General features: G+C 45.5%; 1 protein-coding gene across 1 annotated transcript in view; it reads right to left on the bottom strand.

Moving 5' to 3' along the window:
• Positions 1-2,982: 2,982 nt before the first annotated feature.
• IGSF22 (immunoglobulin superfamily member 22) overlaps positions 2,983-22,094 on the bottom strand; it is a 42,117-nt gene continuing 23,005 nt past the window's right edge. Inside the window, exons 15-22 of the mRNA XM_073350322.1 lie at positions 20,558-20,731; positions 19,234-19,362; positions 17,434-17,730; positions 14,768-14,856; positions 12,559-12,751; positions 11,977-12,276; positions 8,943-9,269; positions 2,983-3,329 (exon numbers count right to left, since the gene is read on the bottom strand). Coding sequence (XP_073206423.1) covers positions 3,262-3,329; positions 8,943-9,269; positions 11,977-12,276; positions 12,559-12,751; positions 14,768-14,856; positions 17,434-17,730; positions 19,234-19,362; positions 20,558-20,731 — 1,577 coding nt within the window. The 3' untranslated portion in view covers positions 2,983-3,261. The remainder of the gene's footprint in view (positions 3,330-8,942; positions 9,270-11,976; positions 12,277-12,558; positions 12,752-14,767; positions 14,857-17,433; positions 17,731-19,233; positions 19,363-20,557; positions 20,732-22,094) is intronic.

Below are 22,094 nucleotides of genomic sequence, written 5' to 3'. Positions count from 1 at the left end.
TTTGCTGCATTGTTTCCAAAGTAGCTGTCACATAATTTAGGCTAGATCTACGGTACTGTGGGAAGTCAACCTACGCTACGTAACTCCAGCTACCTGAATAACTGTAGCTGGAGTCAACGTACCTTAGGTCGAGTTACCGTGCGGGAGGGGTGGGGGGGTGTCGATGGGAGAAACTCTCCTGTTGACTTACCTTACTCTCTTCGTCGGGGGTAGAGTACAGGGGTCGACTGGAGAGTGCTCTGGTGTCGATTTGGCGGGTCTTCACTAGACCTGCTAAATCGACCACCGGTGGATCGATCTCAGAGCGTCAATCCCAGCTGTAGTGTAGACATAAACTTAGCATCATCAGAAGGTACCATGCCTTTTCATTTGCAAACTGTTTTAAATATTTCCAGCCCCGCTGGGTTGGTATGTCCCCTTTTAGCTGTGCTCCCTTCCCACTTACCAGCACACTCCAGGTGGCACATGGAATGTAAAATACTCTCAGCCTGCAGAGAAAGTTGGAGCACATGACCGGTCAGCATCGTGTTTATCTCACAACAGTTTCCTTGAAAGATTAATACTACACTGGAAAAATAGGCACAAAATCAATTCAATCAGGTCATAGGTATTATAATTCTTAATCTGGCTTTAGCCATACCAGCAGCAGCGGCGGCAGGTAGCAACATATTTTGAGATTAAAATGCCTATGACTGAAGCCATCCTGTTTTTTTTTAATTAGTTCTTAGGGCTTGATCACACAAACACTGAAGCATACCCAGGAGTAGTTTCATTGAAATCTGTGGGGCTCTTTCCATAAATAGAGTTATACATGGGTTATACTATTTGCAGGAGCAGTCCTTTACATAATAATCTTTCTTTGATTCCCATTTGTCAGCTCAACCGTGATGATGGGGCCAAAGGAAGCCTTTCCACCATGTTCTATTTTGTATCAGCTTCCCGGCTGTGTTCATCTTTAAACCTTTTTGTTGTGCCTCAATACATATTGTTTATTTAGTATTACCTAACAAAAAGGCTAGCTAGGAATAAACAAACCACATTATATTATATCACAGAGAGGAAGGATGGGTCTTCTCTGAGTTGTTGTCCCTATGGTTGCTCCTCATGAGGCGGCATATGTGCCCGTGCACTCTGGATTGGAGATATTTTGTTGCTGTTAGCACCATCCATTGGGCCACGCCTGCACCATATGCCTCCTTGTACTCTGGTCTGAGGGCATATAGGAAGGAGAAGACCTACAGGACTCCAGTTCCTTCTCAACTGCCTGCGGCTCGAGACAGAAGTCTCTCAGGTCTGCTACCTTACTGAACATGGTATTCAGGTAACACTTATTCAGAAGTATCCATTCAAGGCTCCATCACCTACCCATTCCACCCTATATCCTTCAAGATGTTTCCTGAGGACAAGACCCCAGGAACCAGCCAATGGGTGACCATCAGCCATGGCAAGAATACCCTGGGGGCCCTACTCCTTTTCCTTATGCCCCTCCCCAATGGGATTTTTGGGGACTAAGTCTACAGATTGCCCTCACACAAGAGCACCCACTAAGATTCTCGGCCACCAACACCTCAGGGCCCCCCTCATCCTTCCACCAGAAGAACAGGAGCTGAGACTAGAGGAGGCAACACTACCATCCCCTTCATTCCCACATGCGGCAACCATACTCTGCCATTCTACGCAGATGATTTCAAAGCCTTATCCTGAGTCCCCACCTTCACTTCGTCGCTAAAGTTTCATCAGCATTCAATATCAATCAGGACATCCAACTACTGGGCTTTTACCCCAGACCTCACTCTTTGAGGGAAGAGACCAGCCTCCATACTCTGGATGTAAGAGCTCTGACTTTCTACCTACACAGGACTAACTAAACCCTTCAGGAATTCCACCAGGCTCTTCAATTTCTCTGCCAAGAGGACAAGGGGTCACTTTATTTCCATCTAGATGCTATCTAAATGGGTTTCAGGTACATTCTTGCATGCTATGAGTCCTTAGGAATGCACCCCCCCTCCTAAAGTCACTGCTTATTCAACTAGGGTTCAAGCCACTTCCACACCCCTACTTAGAAAGGTACCCATCAAGGTTATTTGTAAGGCAGCCAACTAGTCCTCTGTTCACATGTTCTTGCAGCTTTACGCCTGCATATATATCTCCAGAGCAGCCTTTGGTGAAGCTGTTTTACACTCTGTACTAAATCTGCCTCCTCAGCATCCTCCTCCTCATTGAGGTACTGCTTGGGGGGGGGGCGCAGGGGGAGAGGAGAGGGGTCTCCTGACTTGGAGCTCTCATAGGGCTAATAACTCGAAGGAAGAGAGGTTACTTACCTTGTACAGCAACTGGAGTTCTTTAAGATGTTTGGTCCCTATTGGAGCTCCACCATCCACCCTCCTTTCCCCTCTGCTTTGGAGTTCTACCATGCTCTGAGGTTGAGAAGGAACTGGAGTTGTGTGGGCCCACGCCTCCCTAAACGCCCTCATACTGGAGCACAAGGAAGTGTATGGTGCAGGTGCAGACCTCTGGACACTGCTAACAAAACAAAGATCTCTGCTCAGGAGTGCATGGGCACATATATATCCTTATGTGGTGCACTCATAGGGACGAAATATCTTGAGGAATACCAGTTACTGTACAAGATAAGTAACCTCTCCTTTTATAGTTAAGACTTTGGACTGGACCTCAGTCAGAGGACTGGATGCTATTTCTGACTTGACTGCAGACATCTTGGGTGAGTCACAGTCTCTCTGGGTCTCAGTTCTCCATCTGTAAAATGGGTACAGTAATTCTTTCTTTGTGTTGTCTATTTAGATTAGAGTGTAGGCTCTTAGGGATGGGGACGATCTCTTACTGTATGGTTGTACACTGTCTAGCACAACAAGGCCATGAGCTTAGCTGGGGCCTCTAAGTACTGCAATAAAGTAACAATAACTAATGCATATTTCCCAGTTCTCCTCCCATTGAAGTCAAAGCAGAACTCTCATTGTCTGTGGCTCCTTTTATTTTTAAGATACATTTTCATCCAGTATTGGAAATATTACCATTCACACACACTAGCATGTGGAAGCTGCCTATGTGGAAGAAAGTACTGAACCATTAAAACGGCCCTTCTCCAGTGAAGGCCCCACCTTTTGGCATTTGGCTTCATTAATCACTATAGAAGATAGTGCAGTTGCTGTTTTGAGCCATGCATATCTAAGTCAAACTACACAGAAATGTTTGAATTGTTCTGCATGCTGGACTGGATGAATTTGGATCCGGGTCTGCTGATTACATGATGTGCTTTGACTTCTGAAGACTTTCAGTCACTGAGTCCAGGAGGCTTTTATCATCTTTATCTTTAAGAAAAGAGAGAGAGAGAGAGAGAGAGGGCAAGGGGGCATCATTATGACCATTGACAACTGATTAACCATGCGTCATTTACTATGGTACTTTTGGAAAGCACAGACAGATTCCCTGGTTAAAACACACCAGTACATAAATGCAAAATATTATTCTACCATGACTTTCATGGTAAGCAAACATGGCAGTTGAGCGATTTCCAGTTTCCATTAAAACCTCTTTCCTAGTTGCCCATAACTGTCTCAAATGAACCACGCTGGGGCTGAATTTTTCTGGGCATTGTTTCACTCCAAAGCTATTTCACACCCTGGAAGTTTGAACAAAATGAGCTCAGCGCCAGGAGTTCGGGGGATGGGCTCTGGGTGGGAGTTTGGGTGCAGCAGGGGGCTCCACGCTAGGGTAGGGGTGCAGGAGGAGGTGTAGGCTCCGGCCAGGAGGCACTTACCTCAGCCAGCTCCTGGTCAGCAGCGCAGCAGGGCTAATGCAGGATCTCTGCCTGCCCTGGCTCCATGCTGCTCTGCTCCCCAAGGTGGCCGGCATGTCCGGCTGCTAGGCAGAGGGGTCAGGCCGCTCTGTGCAGTGCATGCTGCCCGTGCCCGCAGGCACTGCTCCTTCAGCTCCCATTGGCTGTGGTACCTGGCCAATGGGAGCTGCGGAGATGGCACTGGGGGTGGGGGCATCGCGCAGAGATTCCCTGAACGCCCCTCAACTAGGGGCCGCAGGGGCACATCGGTGAGCCGGCGCTCATGGCTCCAGCCCCGGGGCAGAGCATTGAGGCTCGGGGACTGGTGTCCGGCCCGTGGCACAGAGATTTGATGCAGGCCAGATGAAAAGAAGCAGCAGGCTGCATCCGGCCCGCGAGCCTGTGGGGCCCCCTTAGCTCGAGGCCCTGGGCTGCGGTGCTTAAAGCCCCTGCATTAATCCGGCTCTGGCCAGACCCATCATTGGTCAGCACAGAAATTGTACTCTGAGGGTCTGCTCCATGAATATTTAAGTTCACATGTGCATTTGAATGTTTCCTCTTCTTCTTGGGTGCCACCCTTATCCTAGAGTGATCTGGAATGTTAGGAGCACACAGGTAAAGACAACTGAAACCCGCAAGTGAAACCTTCCAGCTCTAGATCCTAGTCTGGGCTGAACTCATAACTCAAACTAAGGTGCTGAAACTGTGGTGGACTTTCTGGGCTGGAGTAAACTCCAAAAGGTAGGACAAGCTCCCAAGCTAAGTTCAAGCTAAGCTCCCAAGCTAAGCTCATCTGAGCCACACCAAACTTCCAAGCTGGAGTAAATTTCTCAGCTCTGTGACACTCCCAGGTGGAGGTGAACTCCTGAGCTATATTAACACCTCCCCACTGCCTAAACACACACACACACACACACACACACACACACACACACACACAACTACACACTGATAGATTGTGGCCAATCAGCCCCCTCCCCCTGCTCCCAAAATAGAATATCACAGCCAGCGCAGACCCTGTGACCTCTCCCATTTCCACTGAAAACTTCACTGACACCTAACCCTAGATAAGGACAATTAGAGGGAGAAACCATCCCTGCAGTTGGACTCTACTTACTAATCTCTTCTTCGGACTGATTAAGAAGTTTTAATAATACTTTAATGCCTGACCTCAGGAGGAAACATTCATGAGAGGATGGAGTGTGAGGTGGGAGGCCTCCAGGATCTCTCCTTTGCCCCCCAATCAGACAGAGTTATTTAGGAGGGTATGTTCTTGGCCAGACTGACAGCTCTGAAGTCTCCTATATATTTGCAGAAGAGGTACATCATGGGTGGCAGCAGTTTTAGGTTCTCTCACACTTCCCTGCCAATGTGCTTCATCACTGACCTGCAAGGACAGCCCCTCTGTGGGTTGTGGGGGTGGAGTTTGGCCTCTACAGCACATTGACTCCTCTTTTCTGCTGAGTCTCCTCAGGGGGCAGCTAACTAATGTTAACAGTGATTTCTGCACCAAATTATATCAGTCTCCAAAATACTACTAAAACCAGGCATGAGCTGCAGTCAGCTTCTATTTTTCATCAAAGTGGAACAAACATTCTTTTCATTGTGAGATCAGCAGTGGTCAGATGTAACTGAGGGAGTGCTCCATGTGTGTATATTGTATATACACACACACACACACACACAATATACATTGTGACAAAGTTCCTCCTCTGCCTTGCTGGGTCCTGTGCTTGGCGGATTTTCTTGCCTCAGAGGTTCACAGCAGCCCTCAGTTTGGCCACTTTCGTGGCTCAAACCTGCCGTTCACTCAGTTAGCCTCGTCGCTGGCCAGCATGGGGAAAAGAAGAAGAACAATACCTGCAGCCTCTGCTGATCCACCTAGTGGATCAGGGAACAGGCCAGAGACCTTCCCTTCTGGTGGAACCCACAGTCCAGTTCAACTCCTCCGGTATCAAGTAGGGAGTTGCAGGGATGGAGGGATGGGCCCATCTTCTACTCCGGGTTCCAGCCCAGGGCCCTGTGGAATGCAGCTGTCCAGAGTGGCTCCCGTAATAACTGCGTGACAGCTACAATTCCCTGGGCTACTTCCCCATGGCCTCCTCCCAACACCTTCTTTATTCTCACTACAGGGCCTCCCTCCTGATGTCTGATAATGCTTGTACCTCTCAGTCTTCCAGTAGTATGTCTTCTCACTCTCAGCTTCTTGCATCTCTTGCTCCCAGCTCCTCGCATGCACCACAAACTGAAGTGAGCTCCTTTTTAAACCCAGGTGCCCTGATTAGCCTGCCTTAATAGATTCTAGCAGCTTCTTGATTGGCTGCAGGTGTTCTAATCAGCCTGTCTGCCTTAATTGTTTCCAGAAAGTTCCTGATTGTTCTGGAACCTTCCCTGTTATCTTATCCAGGGAAAAGGGACCTACTTAACCTGGGGCTAATATATCTGCCTTCTATCACTCTCCTGTAGCCATCTGGCCTGACCCTGTCACTATATATATATATATATATAAATCTAAATGAAAATAAAACTCTAATTTGGAATAGCAAATGGAGAGTAACCATCACTCTTCACCATTATTTCAGGTTGAGTTACTTCTCCATTAGAAGTAGAGAAGAAAGAACTGAAACTTCAGAGTGATATCATCAGCATGTGTCAGCCAGCTGTGCCGAAGCAATGGTCACCTACAAAAATAACACTGAAAGATCCATCCAAATATAGCCTCTCCTTATTGGTATATCAGTTTCTATGCTGGGTAACGTGTCTCTCAGCTTTCATTTAAGAGAGCGATGACATGCCATGAGGCATCAGGGCTTATACTTGGTGAGAACAGAGCTCAAGAGAAATGCACTTAAGCCCCATAGTAAAATAAAGGCATTTGTTTCCATACTACCACTGAGACAAAGGATGGAGGAGAATTCTTCATCTTAAATATTTCCCATTTGAGGCAGCTCTTCAATTTTCTTTAATTCTCCCATGGTGATTTATAGACGTGTCAAGCTTACAGTGAAGCAGCCTCCTGGGAGAGTTGCCACCTGTGCTGAAATTAATGGGACTCAGATGATTTTCATGGGTCTGATGTGTCGACACTGTGAGATCATCCTGCAGAGCAATTAGGGAGTCCCCAGATTTGGGGACCATGACACAATGATGCTGCATCTCCACATTGTGATGTTGGGGCATAGTGCTACAACATCACTACATGCAGATAGAATTATTTAGTTCCACAGGATAAACACAATGGGAACCTTCCCAGCCAAACTATCCTGCTGCAACCTAAAGTAAAAGCCCTATTGAGGTGGAGAGCATTCTCACCACCAGGGAAAACAGAAAGAAATAGCCAGGGAACTTGGGAGAGGACTGTGCAAAAAGAGAGATAGCATTTCCCTTGAATTTTTCTCTACAACAGAAAATGAAGGCAAAACTCTGTGAAAATGGGAAGATGCCATTCTCGGAGCACATAAGCGAATTGCTCTAAGGCGGAGGTTTGCCATGTGTGCAGTGCAAATCTGTTATTCTCCCAGAAATAGCCATATTTTGCCCTTGATCCATTGTGTGAATTCTTGAAGGAATAGGATTCCATTCACCAAGCGAGAATATGACATTTCATACCGCTCTGCTACAGTACCTGATTCTGCCCTCAGTTGGCTGGATACAATTCCTATTGACTTCAGTGGCAGCTACACCTGTTTTAACTTAAGGTAGAAGTAGACCTATTTCCAGATATGAAAATATGTTCTTCAGATTGGGCCCAGTTCTCCAGTGCCTTGCCCTTTGGGAAGCCATTTACACCTATGCAAAGCAAGTGCAAAGTGGGTGTGAAACACTACCATTCTGATTTGGAAATGTTTTACACGTACTTTGCACCTGTGAAAATGCCCACACAGTGTGCAAAGCATAGCAGAATCAGGCCTCTTATCTATCCCAGTGACCTTCCTGCCATGTAAATGCAAATTTGAAAAATAAAAGATCTTGGGCTGGATTGTGCTCTTGGTTCCAGCAGAGTAAATTCAGAGAAACTCTACTGACTTCATGTGCTAAACTTTGTCACGAGCTGCTAGCCCCTGCATGGGTGCAGAAACGTCACGGGCCCCAGAACATGTGATTAAGGCCTGGTCTACATTGAAAATGTACGTTGACATAGCTATGTTGCTCAGGAGTATGAAAAACCCACACCCTGAGTGATGCATGGTCTCTGTGTATATAATGTCTTCTGCAGTTTCCACAGTATGCATCCGATGAAGTGAGCTGTAGCTCACGAAAGCTTATGCTCAGATAAATTGGTTAGTCTCTAAGGTGCCACAAGTACTCCTTTTCTTTTTGCAAAAACAGACTAACATGGCTGTTACTCTGAAAGCTATACCAATGGAACCCCCAGGGTAGACACAGTTAGGTCGGAGGAAGAATGCGTCCATCGACCTAGCTACCACTGCTCAGAGTCATGGTGTTCGTGCTCCGATGGAAAAAACCACTTCCATTGGTGCAGGATGCGCCTACGCTATGGGGTTAGGCCAGGATAGCTAGAGCACCATAGCTATGCTACTATAGTCCCCATAGGGTAAACATGGCTTTAATTTCTTTGTATGGAAACTGGCAAAATCATTTTTGCTCTTTATCAGTTCTTTCATGAACACTGCATAGAAATGTGTAGCTAACTACACCTGCTCTGCTGGTGATCATAATGGGTCCGACTCAGCCCAGGGCCCACACCCATGGAAACTGGCACAAACTCCATGCAGTGCCCTGGCGGTGAAATCAACAGAGAGGGAAGGTTGAAGTGAGGAATGATGGGGGACAGCATAGCTCAAAAACCTATGGTGCTAAGTGAGGAGGGAGTGGTCAGTGCCCATTCAGTGTGTTCCCTTAATGAATGCTGTTGGTGAAGCTCCCAGTGTAACATATAACTATCCTGCCCTGGCAGGAAATCCCCACAGAGGGAGATAGCCTCTGCCCCCAACTGGGGTGTATGCAGGGGATCAAGATGGTGTAATTCATTGGGGCCAGATGAAATTGGCCAACCCAGTGCAGTAAGCATGCTTACGCTGAGAGATCATGGGAGTATATTGTGGTCAGAGATTTCAAATCAGTAGCTACACGGCTGGTGGAGAATCGTTGCCATGGAAAGATGGAGGCTGAGAACTCAACTCACCATACACAGTCAGCATGCAGCTGCATTTCTCCTGGCCCAGCTCATTCTCAATGGCCACGGTGTAGTCTCCGCTGTCCTTGGAGCTGCAGGTGGGGATCATCAGTGTGCAGACGCCACTTGTTGAGTTGTACCAAAACTTAGAATTGGCCGTGATGTTCACATTGCCTTTGTACAATGTCACCACCGGGCGGGGGTTGCCCAGGAAAGCACAACTCATGGTGCAGTCCTGGCCCCGGCGAACTGCATGGTTCTTCAGAGGCGCAATGAAATGGGGGGCCTGGCGCCAGTCTTTCTCGTGATACTCCTTCAAGTTGGCATTGAAACGCTCTACAAAGGAAATAAAGAGATCTGATTCCAAATGTGTAAAACAGCAGTGCATACCTCCAGACAGATAGCTGTACCCCTCTGGGTTCTCCTCCCATACTGGTATGGATCACAAGTAGTGACTCCAATCAACTCAATTACACTGGTGTAAAACTCAGCCCCGAGTTTCTTTTTCCCAGCTAGGGAACACTAGGTGAAGAGCAGAGGGAATGAGTAACATGTCTCATAGGATTATTCTTAGCACTCCACCAGCCCTCTTCACTTATAAATACAAATCAGGAAGCAGCATGTTTGGTGGGGAGAGCAGCGGGCTGGGAGTCAGGACCTCTGGGTTCTATTTCCAACTTTAAACACGAACTTTCCATGCAACTGTAGGCAAGTAACTTAACCTCTTTGTACCCCATCTGTAAAAAGGTGTCCGATTTTTCTGCTTCATGTAGATGTTGCGATGCGTAATTTCTCTAGTTAATGTCATTACCTTGAAAAAAGGTGTGGGATCTTTGGATGACACAGTATGTTAGAAATGCCTTCCGAGGGAAGTAGTGGGGGCAAAAGATCTATCTTGCTTTAAGATTAAACTCGATAAGTTTATGGAGGAGATGGTATGATGGGATAACATGGTTTTGGTAATTAAATATTCATGGTAAATAAGGCCCAATGACCTGTGATGGGTTTTTAGATGGGGTAAGATCCAAGTTACCCAGGAAAGAATTTTCTGTAGTATCTGGCTGATGAATCTTGCCCATATGCTCAGGGTTTAGCTGATTGCCATATTTGGGGTCGGGAAGGAATTTTCCTCCAGGGCAGATTGGAAGGCCCTGGAGGTTTTTCGCCTTCCTCTGTAGCATGGGGCACGGGTCACTTGCTGGAGGATTCTCTGCTCCTTGAGGTCTTCAAACTACAATTTGAGGACTTCAATAGCACAGATATAGGTGTGAGGTCTTTTTTAGGAGTGGTGGGTGAAATTCTGTGGCCTGCGTTGTGCGGGGGGTCGGACTGGATGATCATAATGGTCCCTTCTGGCCTAAGTGTCTATGAATCTATGAAATGCAAATCATGATAATAAATTATTACACACGATTGTCAACTGAAGTATGTAAACTTTTTTGGGGTGGAAGCATTACATCTCTGCATAGTTTGCAGGGGGGGATTGGCAGTATGCAGAATGCTGTAGAGAGTCAAGGAGACTGTATTACAAATGGCAGTGTGCATTGCAGGAATGTGCTACATTTTTCAGCCATCACCAAAAAAGCATTTTTAAAAACCTCTCTTTTTTATATACCTACTTTTCCCACCAATAGGAGGCTCCAGCTGGGTAAAATTCCTTGATCCTAAAATTTAATATGAAAGGGCACAATTCTGCTCTCAGTTACACCGACTTCATTCTCAGAGCACAGTTTGCTGCTTTTCTTATTACCCTTGGGCTGTGACAATAAAGCAAAGTCTGTCTACTTTTCTCTTCAAAATGTGCAACTTGAAGATTGTCAGTCATTTTCAATGGGAGGTAGGGAGTAGTGCTCTGCTGCAACTGTGTCCTGCTATCCTGCATAAAGAATGGTTATCAAGTGATCCAAGGCACAGAAAACCTAATGATTCTTTTATTTACCCCTGATTAACATGGATTTAACTCCACTGTTAGTCCATATTTACAGCAGTGTAAATGAGATTCAAATCAGGCCTGGAGTAGAACCAAGAAAAGAACACTATCATGGCTATAGTTGGAAGTTTTCTTTCTTGGTGACACCCTAAAACAATGGAAATACCTTAAGAGAAGTGACATGATTGTGTCTAGATTATATGGCACGAGAAAGACTGACTTTAAATACACATATGACTATAAACCATCTGTGTGACATCTACAGTACTAACAAGATTGGAAACATTATAGCAAAAAGTGCACATGCTCCGTGGAAAATTTATCAGTAGCTGTCCAACCTGCCTGGTTGTTTTGTGCTTATGTCCTGCTTATTAAACTAGAGATAGGCTTGCATGACAAAGTTTGGATCTGGATTCTAACTATCTCCAAGTGTCTGGATGTGGGGTTTGGTTTGGCCCATTGTGGGGATACTGCCCACTTATGATCCTTATATGAGCTTCCCTTGAGTGAGAGAATGTTCAGCTCTGGGGGTTTGTTTTGAGCCCATCTCTAATGAGGACATCATCTCGTCCACTAAGCCTGAACACACTGGTTAAGAGTGGAGGGAAGCAAACTGGCCTGGGGTGGGGGGAGGGAGGGAGGGGAAAGAGAGGTAAAACTTAAAAAAAAAAAATCTGCTATGCCTCTAAGTGTTTTTGCTATTCATTTTGGGAACTGTCTGAATCCATCCAGGGATGAGTTGGAGGGAAACCTAGTAGTAAAAAATGAGAACTCTCTCATGTCAAGACACAACTACTCTCTATTCACACATACGCACAGAGAGAATATATTATTATCATTATTATGCATATGACTCTAGGTAACACCAAGAGGCCCCAGTGTGATTGCATGCTCACAGATGAGAAGACAAAGGGTGGGAGAAAGGAGATATTTTTGTCTCCATTTTACAGATGGGGAACTGAAATACAGAACGGTTAAGGGACTTGCCAAGGTCACATAGGAAGTCTGTGACCAGGCTGCGAATTGAAGCCAGACCTCCCAAGTCCCAGTTTAGTTCTTATCTACAAGAGCACCCTTTTTCCTGCCTGTACATGCATCTATTCTAATGTTTACCTTTGTCTTTAGAGATGTGCCAGGGCTCCTTGGAATCCAGAGGGTCACTGTCTCCAATGTTATTGCGGGCAATAACTCGGAAAAAGTATTTCCTCCCTGGGACCAGGGCTGTGACGGTGTACTTGTTACTGTAGACTTTTTCAGCTGCAGTGAACCAGGTGGCAGTCCTAGCATCACGTTTCATGATGACGTAATGGGCATGCCCATCGTCCATTATATCTGGGGTGTGATCCCATTTCAGAGTCACGGTGTTCGGCACTTCCTCAATCAGCTGCAGATTCTTCGGTGGCCGTGGGGAATCTAACAAATAGGACACACCTTTAGGTATTTGTTTCTCTTATGTAGGACCACCCCTCTATTTTTTTTCTCTCGAAGCAAACCCTTTTCAACCCAGCTGCTGCCTTGTGAATTGCTTATGCAAATCACTGTGTGTCTAGCAAATTCTGGTACTGCACGTGCACTCCTAAATTTCATTCCCTTGGACCTTTCCAGCCCTAAGAACCTGAAATCCCTGGCAGACTAATTGGCTCCCTGACTAAACCCAGTTGTAGCCTGGAAGCTAGAGCTTTTGATATACTGTACCTGCCACATGTACTTGGATGTCATAATGGGCTTCACCATAGTCGTTCCTAAGGAGGATCCTGTACACACCAGAATCAAAACGCTTGGTGCTGTGGATGAGGAACTGGGAGTGGTTCTTGCCTTTGGTGATTATCTCTCTCCCTTTTGTCAGAATTCCGTCTTTTTGCCAGGTCACAGTTGGTGGAGGGGAACCCTGCCCGAGATAAATGTGTAAAAAATAATGGTGGCCTTAACTTTCAGTATACAATAGATAGCTCTGAACTTAACACAACAGTGTCTTGGATATCAACTTGATATCACCCAAAATACTCCAAGGAGAGCGCTCCCAGGGAATTTTGGCAGTAGAAATACCAGGGGAATGTATGCTCTCCTGGTACTAGGCCAGATGCTCAGCTGATGTAAATGGACATAACTCCACTGAAGCCAATGGAGCTTACTCCAGCTGAGGATCTGACCCTTAGTTTTGTTTCAAGATGATGATGTTGCTAAGATTCTCAAATAGGTTAAAAAAAAATCAGACTTCCCCCAGCATTACACTTGATCTAGTGGTCTCTACTGACTCAGCTGGAGGGATTCCAACATAACCTTGAGGCTAAAGTTTATCCCTGTTTAATCTTCTCCAAGCACTTTTTAAAAGCAGAGGAAACGGCTGGTGCAATAGCGATAACACCTCAGCTCTAGACAGTGCACCAAGAGGTTCCCCCAGGGGAAATTGCAGCTCCTCTAGTGCAGTGAATTCAAGCTGACAAAGAACAAATGCCCCTGCAGTCCTGCCTTAGGGCCGGCTCCTGCCAGCCCTTCGCTCCCGCTGATCGTCACCACTGAAGTTACTCTGGCTTTAGGGCCAAACCTGTGAGGTGCTGAGCACGTCCTATGAGGTACAAGCACCCTGAGCTCCCACTGACTTAACTACCCCCAGTAGAGATTGAGGGTGCTCAAAGCTTTGCAGGTGCTTGGCCTTAGAAGCCATAAACCGTAATGTTTCCTTTACTAAATACGTGGCCCACATTAAGTCCCCACTACAAAGCATGCCGTGCCTCTCAGCTCCTAACAGGGAACATTCTTGAGAGCTTTAGTACAATACAATAAAATACCTTGAGACCATCACAGTGATGTAGCCATCAGAACAAATGGGAAAGCTTGACTGTGTATCAGCCACAAGTCGTATCCTGTGCAATTACGGAGTAGAAAAAAACCCCTTTCTGGCCCCACGTGTGCACCCTTATTAACAACACTTCTTTATGCTGCTTGTAAAGCTTCGTTCTCTGGCATGGATTTGAGCAGAACAGATTACAGGATTCATAAAGCTCTGGTGTGTGTGGCATCTCAATCAGATAATATTGCACTACTGTGATTAATGAAACAGAAATCACACACATTTTAATGATAGGTCTCTCCTAGTAATTGTTAGTGCTTATTCTGGGTGGGTTGATATTAACTCCCTACCCAAACCCACACTACGGAAGGCTAGATTGTGCAACCCTTTCTCATGCTGGTAGGTGCTTACTCCTGGGAATAGCCCCATCAACTTCACGAGTGCGAGGAAGGCCTAAAAAACCGAGCCCCAAAACAGTCAGCATTTACACACTGCTTCACAGATCCAAAGTGCTGCACGGCCATCAGGCCAAATCCTACTTGCCTTACTCGGGCAAACTGTCCCCCTTAAGTCAGTGTGATTGTTCTTGTGAGGAAGGCCAGCAGAAGTATTTGTCCCTTAAAGGGCCAGATGATCCTTTTATATCTAGCCCTGAGGCATGTATCTGTACCACTTTAGAAGCCCAGGGGAAGGAACTGTGCCTCAGAGAGTCATAATGCCTTCTGTGTTCCCTCATTCTCATGGAAGTGAGTAATCAGCCATTAGTCTTGACCAGCAGCAGATTGCTTCACCTACTCCCACACTGGTTCAGCTGTGCTGGCGAGTACACTGATGGGGTGGAGATAAGGATTTGTCCATTTGCTTCCCTGCCCACCTGCAGTGTGGGGATATACTGGGTACTTATTCCCTGCTACCTTCACTGCACCTACAGTGGAAATGTGAGGCGGCCATGGGGAATTTCAGTGGATGTTCCAATCATATACAGCTTGTGGGACCAGGTCCCACATCTATGAAAGGAGGAAAATGGGTTATGTGTATGATAAAATGTTGACACCAAAGAAAACTTTCAATGCAGACTTTCCCAGAGGTAGAGCAGGGCAGAAGAAAGCTCACAGTAAAGGCAGCATGAATGCAGAGGGCTGTCCCAGCACGAACCACCATATGACTCTTCAGCTTGGCACTTAGATCAAACTTCGGACAAGCTAAAACACAAACCACCACCAAAACAGAGAAAGAGAGAGAGAGAGAATAATTAAAATCTTAGAGGCCTTATATCTGAGCAAAGCCATTTCCCTGCTATCAGCCTGCTGTTTTAAGCATTGTGCGGTGAAAACAGCATGATGGGAGAAAGAAAAGCAGTCCTTGAAATTAGCTTCCACAGAAGGCAGCTAAGAAATTAAGTTAATAATTGAATCATAAGATGGGAATGGGATTGAGAGTCTGTTCCTTTTACTGGCGGAAATGAAGCTACTCTTAATTATGTACAGATACTGCAGTGATGGGCTCATTAGTGCTAGAGGGAACCATGCATACATACATACGTACGTACAGGAAAGGAAACAGACAATGTACATTTTCATGTTGAAGCTAATGCCAATCAGTAGCCACTCCTTTACCATGCAATTTTTAAAGAAAGGCTGCGCCTCTACTATCAAAAAGGAACTGAGAAATAGGAGTAAGTAATACACTTTAATCATAGCTGCCCTTCTCTTCAAACCACCAAGGCAGTAATTAAATTGAACAGAAGCCAAAGCTTGCATGAACAAGTGTTAGGGTATGGTTGTGAGGGCTAGATGGGGCAACACTGACACAAGTGCTCCCACTGAAGTTAATGGCACCACTTGCGTGAAGAGGTGTTCGCCAATGTGAGGATTGCAAAATCGAGCCTTGAGTTATTACAGCACTGTTTGTCCTGTAATGTAAGGGGTTTATCACCATGTGCATTCAACACCACCACCTCCTGCCCTCTCAGGTTCTAGGGGCATGCAACTAGGTGAGGAATATTTATTCCTTGGCACTCAAGGTCTCAATCAGAAGAGTCAATTATATTCTTTTAAACCAAGTTGCAAGGGGGAGGAAGTATTACCATTTCAAAATGATTAGTGTGAGAAACCTGTGGGCCAAAAAAGTGATGTTGCTTGAAATTACCACTTTAACCACCTTAAAAATAACTGCCCACCGCTTACTCCCGCTACGCTGAAAGCAGATCTGTTGTTTCACATCAAACTACATGTGCTCATCGTTACAGCACTGCAGGTTCCTATTTCCTACCACAGTTTGTTTTGTTTTGGTCATACAGTAAATCTGAGGTTAGATTGGTGTTTCTCTTTTAGGAGAAGTAACAATTAGTATCAAGATTATTAGTGCAATTCTGAAGTGAAGACATAAAGGAAAAGCTGATTTTAATAGATATTCTAATTTAGTGCTGTTCTCCTGGGTGTTGTCTTCTGACATTCCCCTGGTCAGTGCCAGATGTCTTTATTCCTGATGGAAATCACTGCTATGTAGCATGACTCATGAGTTCTGTATCTTACCTTGCTAGTCTTTCTACCTCTTCAGGCAGCTCTGTCCCGTGGGAACATCCCAGAGACAAGCTGTTTGAATTTCCTAACTAGCAGAGTAAAAACAAATTCACGACCCATGAGTGCAAAACAATAAAAGTCTGAACTGCCACCTCTTATAACTGGGCTCCGAAGGGATACTTATGATAGATACCTCAGCAGTTATTCTCAAGATGTGATGGGCTCCTCTGGAGTCTTCCCCTTGACAATACAATTACCTCCATGTTGTCTGTTATCACAGTGCCACCTGATTGTTCATTTGAACCCAGGCTGTCACTCTTCACTACCCAGTTGGAAAAACAGTAATCTGTGTCTCTGTTCCAGTCTCTATCGCAGATGGGCACTACCAATACTATGATAGCTTACCTGCTACTGATCAGTACACTATCTACTCATCTCTCCCATCAGGAGGCATTACTATCTACCTATCTAAGAGCATCCCTGGCAGCAGGGAGAATTCCCTGAGAACTGCCTCTGCAATCACCATAGCTGACATCGGAGACTATTGATGACAGAAGAAGCTGCAGCCAATTGAGCGGTAGCTGGAGATTTCAGGAACTGCTGTGAAAGAGTCTTATAGTTCAGCCCTAGCAGGAGGTGTGGCAGAATAGCTATCAGTCCAGCTCCAGGACTCTACAAAGAGCTTCTGTGGCTCAATGTCACTTGCCAACATCTTATCTGCAAACTCTAAGTGAAATTACTTGACAATATGAGCAAAAAATAAGACCCTTGGCACTGAGGGTGTCCCTTTATATTGGAGTAAACCACTGCACAGAACAGAAAGAGCATTTGTTAATAGCTTTTTCTGGGAGAAGTTCATTCATTTAATTTAATTAATCTTCATTATGAGTCTGAAAAGGCTAGAAAAGCTGGATTTTACTCTATATATTTGAGCTGGTTTTCTCTAAGCAAAAGCAGATCCCTCATTGATTCTCCTTGCTGATGGGCAAAGCCCCTAGTGAAAATGTATTTGGCATGAGCTTTTGTGGACATTACAAACCAGTCACGCTGGCGGACTGTCAGGGAGGACAACTGGATTACACGCTAATGTTCATCTAGCCTTTAACAAAAGCTTTATTACCTGCAAAGAGCATTAGCTTAAATAATAGTCACTCTGTGAAGCTTTGTAAACCATGGCTATTAAAATATACACACTGACTCATGAATGAATGAGCGACAGAAGTGTCCTGCAGCCAGACAGGATATTCTGGAGATTACCTGGAGGGGGCATAGCTAGAACTCCTTTCTCTAGCTCTGCTGGTTCTCCCACACCAGCTTCATTCACCGCTCGGATTCGGAAGAAATATTTCTGCCTCTCCTGCAAGCCTCCCACAGTGTAGCTAGTGCCGGAGATTGGGATTTTAGAGCATTTTGTCCATTCCTTGGTGTTCTCTGCGCGCATCTCAAGTATGTATCCTGAGGGCAAGTCTCCTTGATCTGGCTGCTCCCACGCCAAGGAAATGCTGGAGTTGGAAGAGTCAACCACATGGATCCCCTTCACCATTCCTGGAGGCTCTGAAACAGCAACAGCACACTGCTGATGAACACAGTGTACCAAAACCAGGGATTCTCACCTTTATCTCTGCACCAACCCCATAGTTCAGGCCTACGTTTTCAGAAGTGATTCGTGATTTCAGCCAAATCCTTTTTTGGGGGTGCTCAACTTGAGACACTTTAAAGGAACCTGATTTTCAGGAAGTGCTGAACACTGTCACAAGGTACTGCTCCTGAGGTGTATGAGCACATTCCTATACCCTGTAAGACTGAGTTTTAGGGGCACATGACAGCATATGATGTGTGACTTCAGTAACAAGCAGTGCCTGAGCCCTGCCGCCCTGACAGGGAGGGCCAAAGCCTGAGCCCCATCACCCTGGGTGGGGAGGGGGGGTGTCAAAGCCAAAGCCCAAGGGCTTCCGCCCCAGGAGGGGGGCCTGTAACCTGCGCCCCGCCACCCAGAGCTGAAGATGTTAGGCTTTGGCCCTGGGGCTCGGGCTTTGGTCTCGAGCCCCAGCAAGTCTCACACCAGCCCTGGCGACCCCATTAAAATGGGGTCCCAACCCACTTTGGGGTCCCGACTCACAGTTTGAGAACCCCTATAATAAATGTTCACAGTGGGCTGCAAGGATTGGATGGGAATGTTCAAGAAGCATTCTCCAGCTTTCTGTCTGAGATAATGTGAATCTTTAAATATGAAGGGAGCAATATCTTTGGCTGTGACATTTTGTAGTGCAGCCCTCTGATATGAAGGAACCGAAATGTTTTCTGATCTGGGGAACTATTTAACCTAGTGCTCTATGTAGGTGGAAGAATGATCTCCCCTCTAGTTCCACTGACTCTTACTTTTCCAGTGTTTTTCTAAACTACTTACAGCTACTGACATCCCTTCCTGCAACTATTACAGAAGCTCCCCAGTTCCCTACACAGTTTAAACTATTTATATACTGGGTACTGGGCAACCACTTGGTTTAAAAATGGATTTGGTTACATGGCTGTGTGGAATGGATGTTACGTTACCCAGAGATGGTACATGGGCCTACTGGCCCATCATAACAGGTTACAGAGCCCATTTCTGATCTCACTGAGGTTACTGGGAGTTTTGCTGTGACTTCAATGGGTGCAGGATTAGGCCCACATTTTTGCCAATGAAAAAACAGATTTGCAAACTAAGCTTTGGAAAATTTGCTCAACCATCTTTTGCTAATTCTGCAGAAGTTTCTTCTTCTTTTACCAAAGGTTCAAGGTGAGGTGTGGGGGGAGATCACCCCACAGAGCACAGTTGTGTAGTATGCTGAAGTCCATTAAACAGAAATGATTTACACTGGTATGGAACAATTGCATTATGACTTTTGGCAGAGTACAAATACCAGGAAGTGAATGAAAGCCTCCCAGTACAGAAAGCACCTAAGCACGGTAGCAACTTATCATGTTGGTCTGGGCATGCTGTCTGCATATAATATGGGTCTCGTCATGGGAAACAGCTTTAAGAAAACTAGGGAATAAGTAATAAAAGAAACATACTGATGGGGTCCTTTGCAACAACAGAGTTTGAAGCCACACTGGGATGTCCAGGCCCTGCACGGTTCACAGCTGTAACACGGAACTCATATTCTGTATCCTCCAGCAATCCATCCACTTTGAACTTGGTATCTAAAGATGGAAATGTCACAAGTGTGTAGACAGTTCATAATTTTTAGGGAAAGTCCCTTCACACATAAAAGAATTCCCAAGTGAGCATCAGAACAAACAAATACATAAAAATCACCTTTGAACTGAGACTTAAGCATGAGAAATTTCAGCTCAAATTTTTTTTGGGGGGGGGGGAACATTATGAATTATGATGGTCTCCGTGTATCCAGTCATGCAGCTCACTTGCAGAATGGAACCACAAGGATTCCAAGGAGAACCTCTGTGGCACACACAAATATGCCTTAAATGTATAACACAGGAAAAATGTATAATTTGCCAGTATAGTTCCTTCTACTTAATTCAGGGCCAGGGTCTGATGCCTTCACTCATGTTAGGTAGTATTTTTTCCATGAGCAGTCCCATTGTACTAATCAATTTGACTAAGACTATTGAAATCTGGCCACCAAAGACTCATCAGATAGATCTTCCACTCAATTTGGTCAAAACCTCTGGAACCAAATATTTTGTTTTAAAATTAAACACAGCTTCCACCCTTTACAGCAATTAATTTTGGTCCTTCAATCAATCAATTGATTGCCATTGAATTAATAAGGAAATCCAAAATTTTGAATGAGATAGAAGAATCCAAGAAAGAATCACGATAATAAAAGATGACTAAGACCAAAAGTCTTGTTATTCAGATGTGGTTGACATAAATGTTTCCAATGTGTTATATAAGCTGTGATTTACATATATCATAAATGATCACCATTACATATGGATAACAAACTCAGTTACTTACTTAAATCAAGTTTGGTCAAAAACAGAGGAAGGCAGTAGGGTAAGTCAGGGAAAAATTTTCAAACGTGTATGCTTGAAAGTAGGCACCAAAATCCACATGTGGGCACATAAATAAAAATGTCCTGATTTTCAGAGATGCCGAGTATCCAAAGCTCCAATTTGTTCTAATGTTCAGCACCTCTGAAAATCAGGCCATAGCTGTTTAGGTGCCTAAACGCAGATTTAGCTCTTAAATTTCAGGCAACCGTGTTTGAAAATTTGGACTTTAGTATCTGTAGCTGGTCTTCATAAACCATGTGCTATGTCTAGACAACACTGTCCCTTTGCTTGAGTGATCAGAACGTCAGTGTCTCATCTCATGTCCTCTCTAGCTTTCATTCTGCCCTTGCACGGTGCAGGAAAATAGGTATCTGACCTTGGACTAGCTCTTTGGTAACTGGGACCCAAAGGTTGCTGCCTTTCTTCCTTCTTTCCACAATGTATCCTTGTACTGGGGAGCCGCCGTCCTGTGCTGGAGGGTTCCAGGTGATGGTGACAGCTTCCTTAGTAACATCTGTAACTTGAGGTTGAGATGCCAGTCCAGGAGGCTCTAGACAGAGTTAGATTCAGCACAGAAGAATCAGAATCACCTACTGCTCCACTGCAAAACCTCTTTTGGTAAGAACAACAGATAGCAAGAGGCCAGGAAGAGTGATCTGGACCTCTAGGTTTATTCATTGCCAAAAACCCCTTTCTAAAGCTTTTGCTTTGTTATCTACTTCGCCAGCTCATTTTTGGGGATTCAGCAGCAGACAGTACTCATTAGTAAAGACCTGAAAATGTCATCGCCTTATGTTTTGTTCCTAAGATAATGCTGTACATCTCCACGGACCTAGTGGTCAAAAAGCACAGGACTGGGACCCAGGAATTCTTGAGTTTTAATCCTAAGTCTGACACTGATTTTTGTGTGGCCTTGAACAAGTTACTTACCCTCTCTGCCTCATTTCTCCCATCTATAAATTGGGAATACTAATACTTACTTACCTACCTTATAAGGTGCCATAAAGATTAGTTAGATAACATTTTGTAAAGTATTTTGAATGTAAGAGGTGCCAGATAAAAAGACAGTTACATTTTCCATTACTGGTGTTCTTCGAGATGTGTTGCTCATGTACATTCCATATCAGGTGTGTGCGCTTGCCACATGGACTGGTGCCAGAAGTTTTTCCCTCATCAGTATCCGTAGAGGACCAGCTCTGGCGCCCCCCGGAGTGGTGCCCACATGGCGCAGCATAGGGGCGCTGCCAGCTCCTCCCACTCTCAGTTCCTTCTTGCCAGAAACTCTGACAGTGGGAAAGGAGGGCGGGTCATGGAATGGACATGAGCAACACATCTCAAAGAGCACCAGTTATGGAAAAGGTACCTGTCTTTTCTTCTTCGAGTGCTTGCTCATGTCCATTCTGTATTAGGTGACTCCCAAGCAGTACCCCTGGAGGTGGGTAGGAGTTCACGGACGTGTAGATTGCAACACAGCTCTGCCGAATCCAGCGTCGTCCCTGGCCTGCTGAGTGATGGCATAATGAGCCATGAACGTGTGGACAGAGGATCATGTTGCGGCTCTACAGATATCCTGGATAGGGATATGTGCCAGGAAGGCTGCCGAAGATGCCTGCGGTCTCATCGAGTGGGCTCTGACAATCGGCGGCGGCGGAAGCCCTGCTAAGTAGTAACAGGTCCTTATGCACAAGGTGATCCAACTGGAAAACCTCTGTGACAACACCAGATGACCCTTCATCCTATCCGCTGTAACGATGAAGAGTTGAGTTGATTTTCGGAAAGGCTTGGTACACCAAGGCTCTCCAGACGTCCAGGGCATGAAGACGCCTCTCCTCACTGGTCTTGTGCGGTTTGGGACAGAACACCGGGAGGAAGATGTCCTGGTTCATATGGAAGGTGGAGACCACCTTTGGTAG

Source organism: Lepidochelys kempii, chromosome 6 (genome assembly GCF_965140285.1).
Source record: "Lepidochelys kempii isolate rLepKem1 chromosome 6, rLepKem1.hap1, whole genome shotgun sequence".
Taxonomy (NCBI): Eukaryota; Metazoa; Chordata; order Testudines; family Cheloniidae; genus Lepidochelys; species Lepidochelys kempii.
This window is presented reverse-complemented; position numbering and strand designations above follow the sequence as displayed.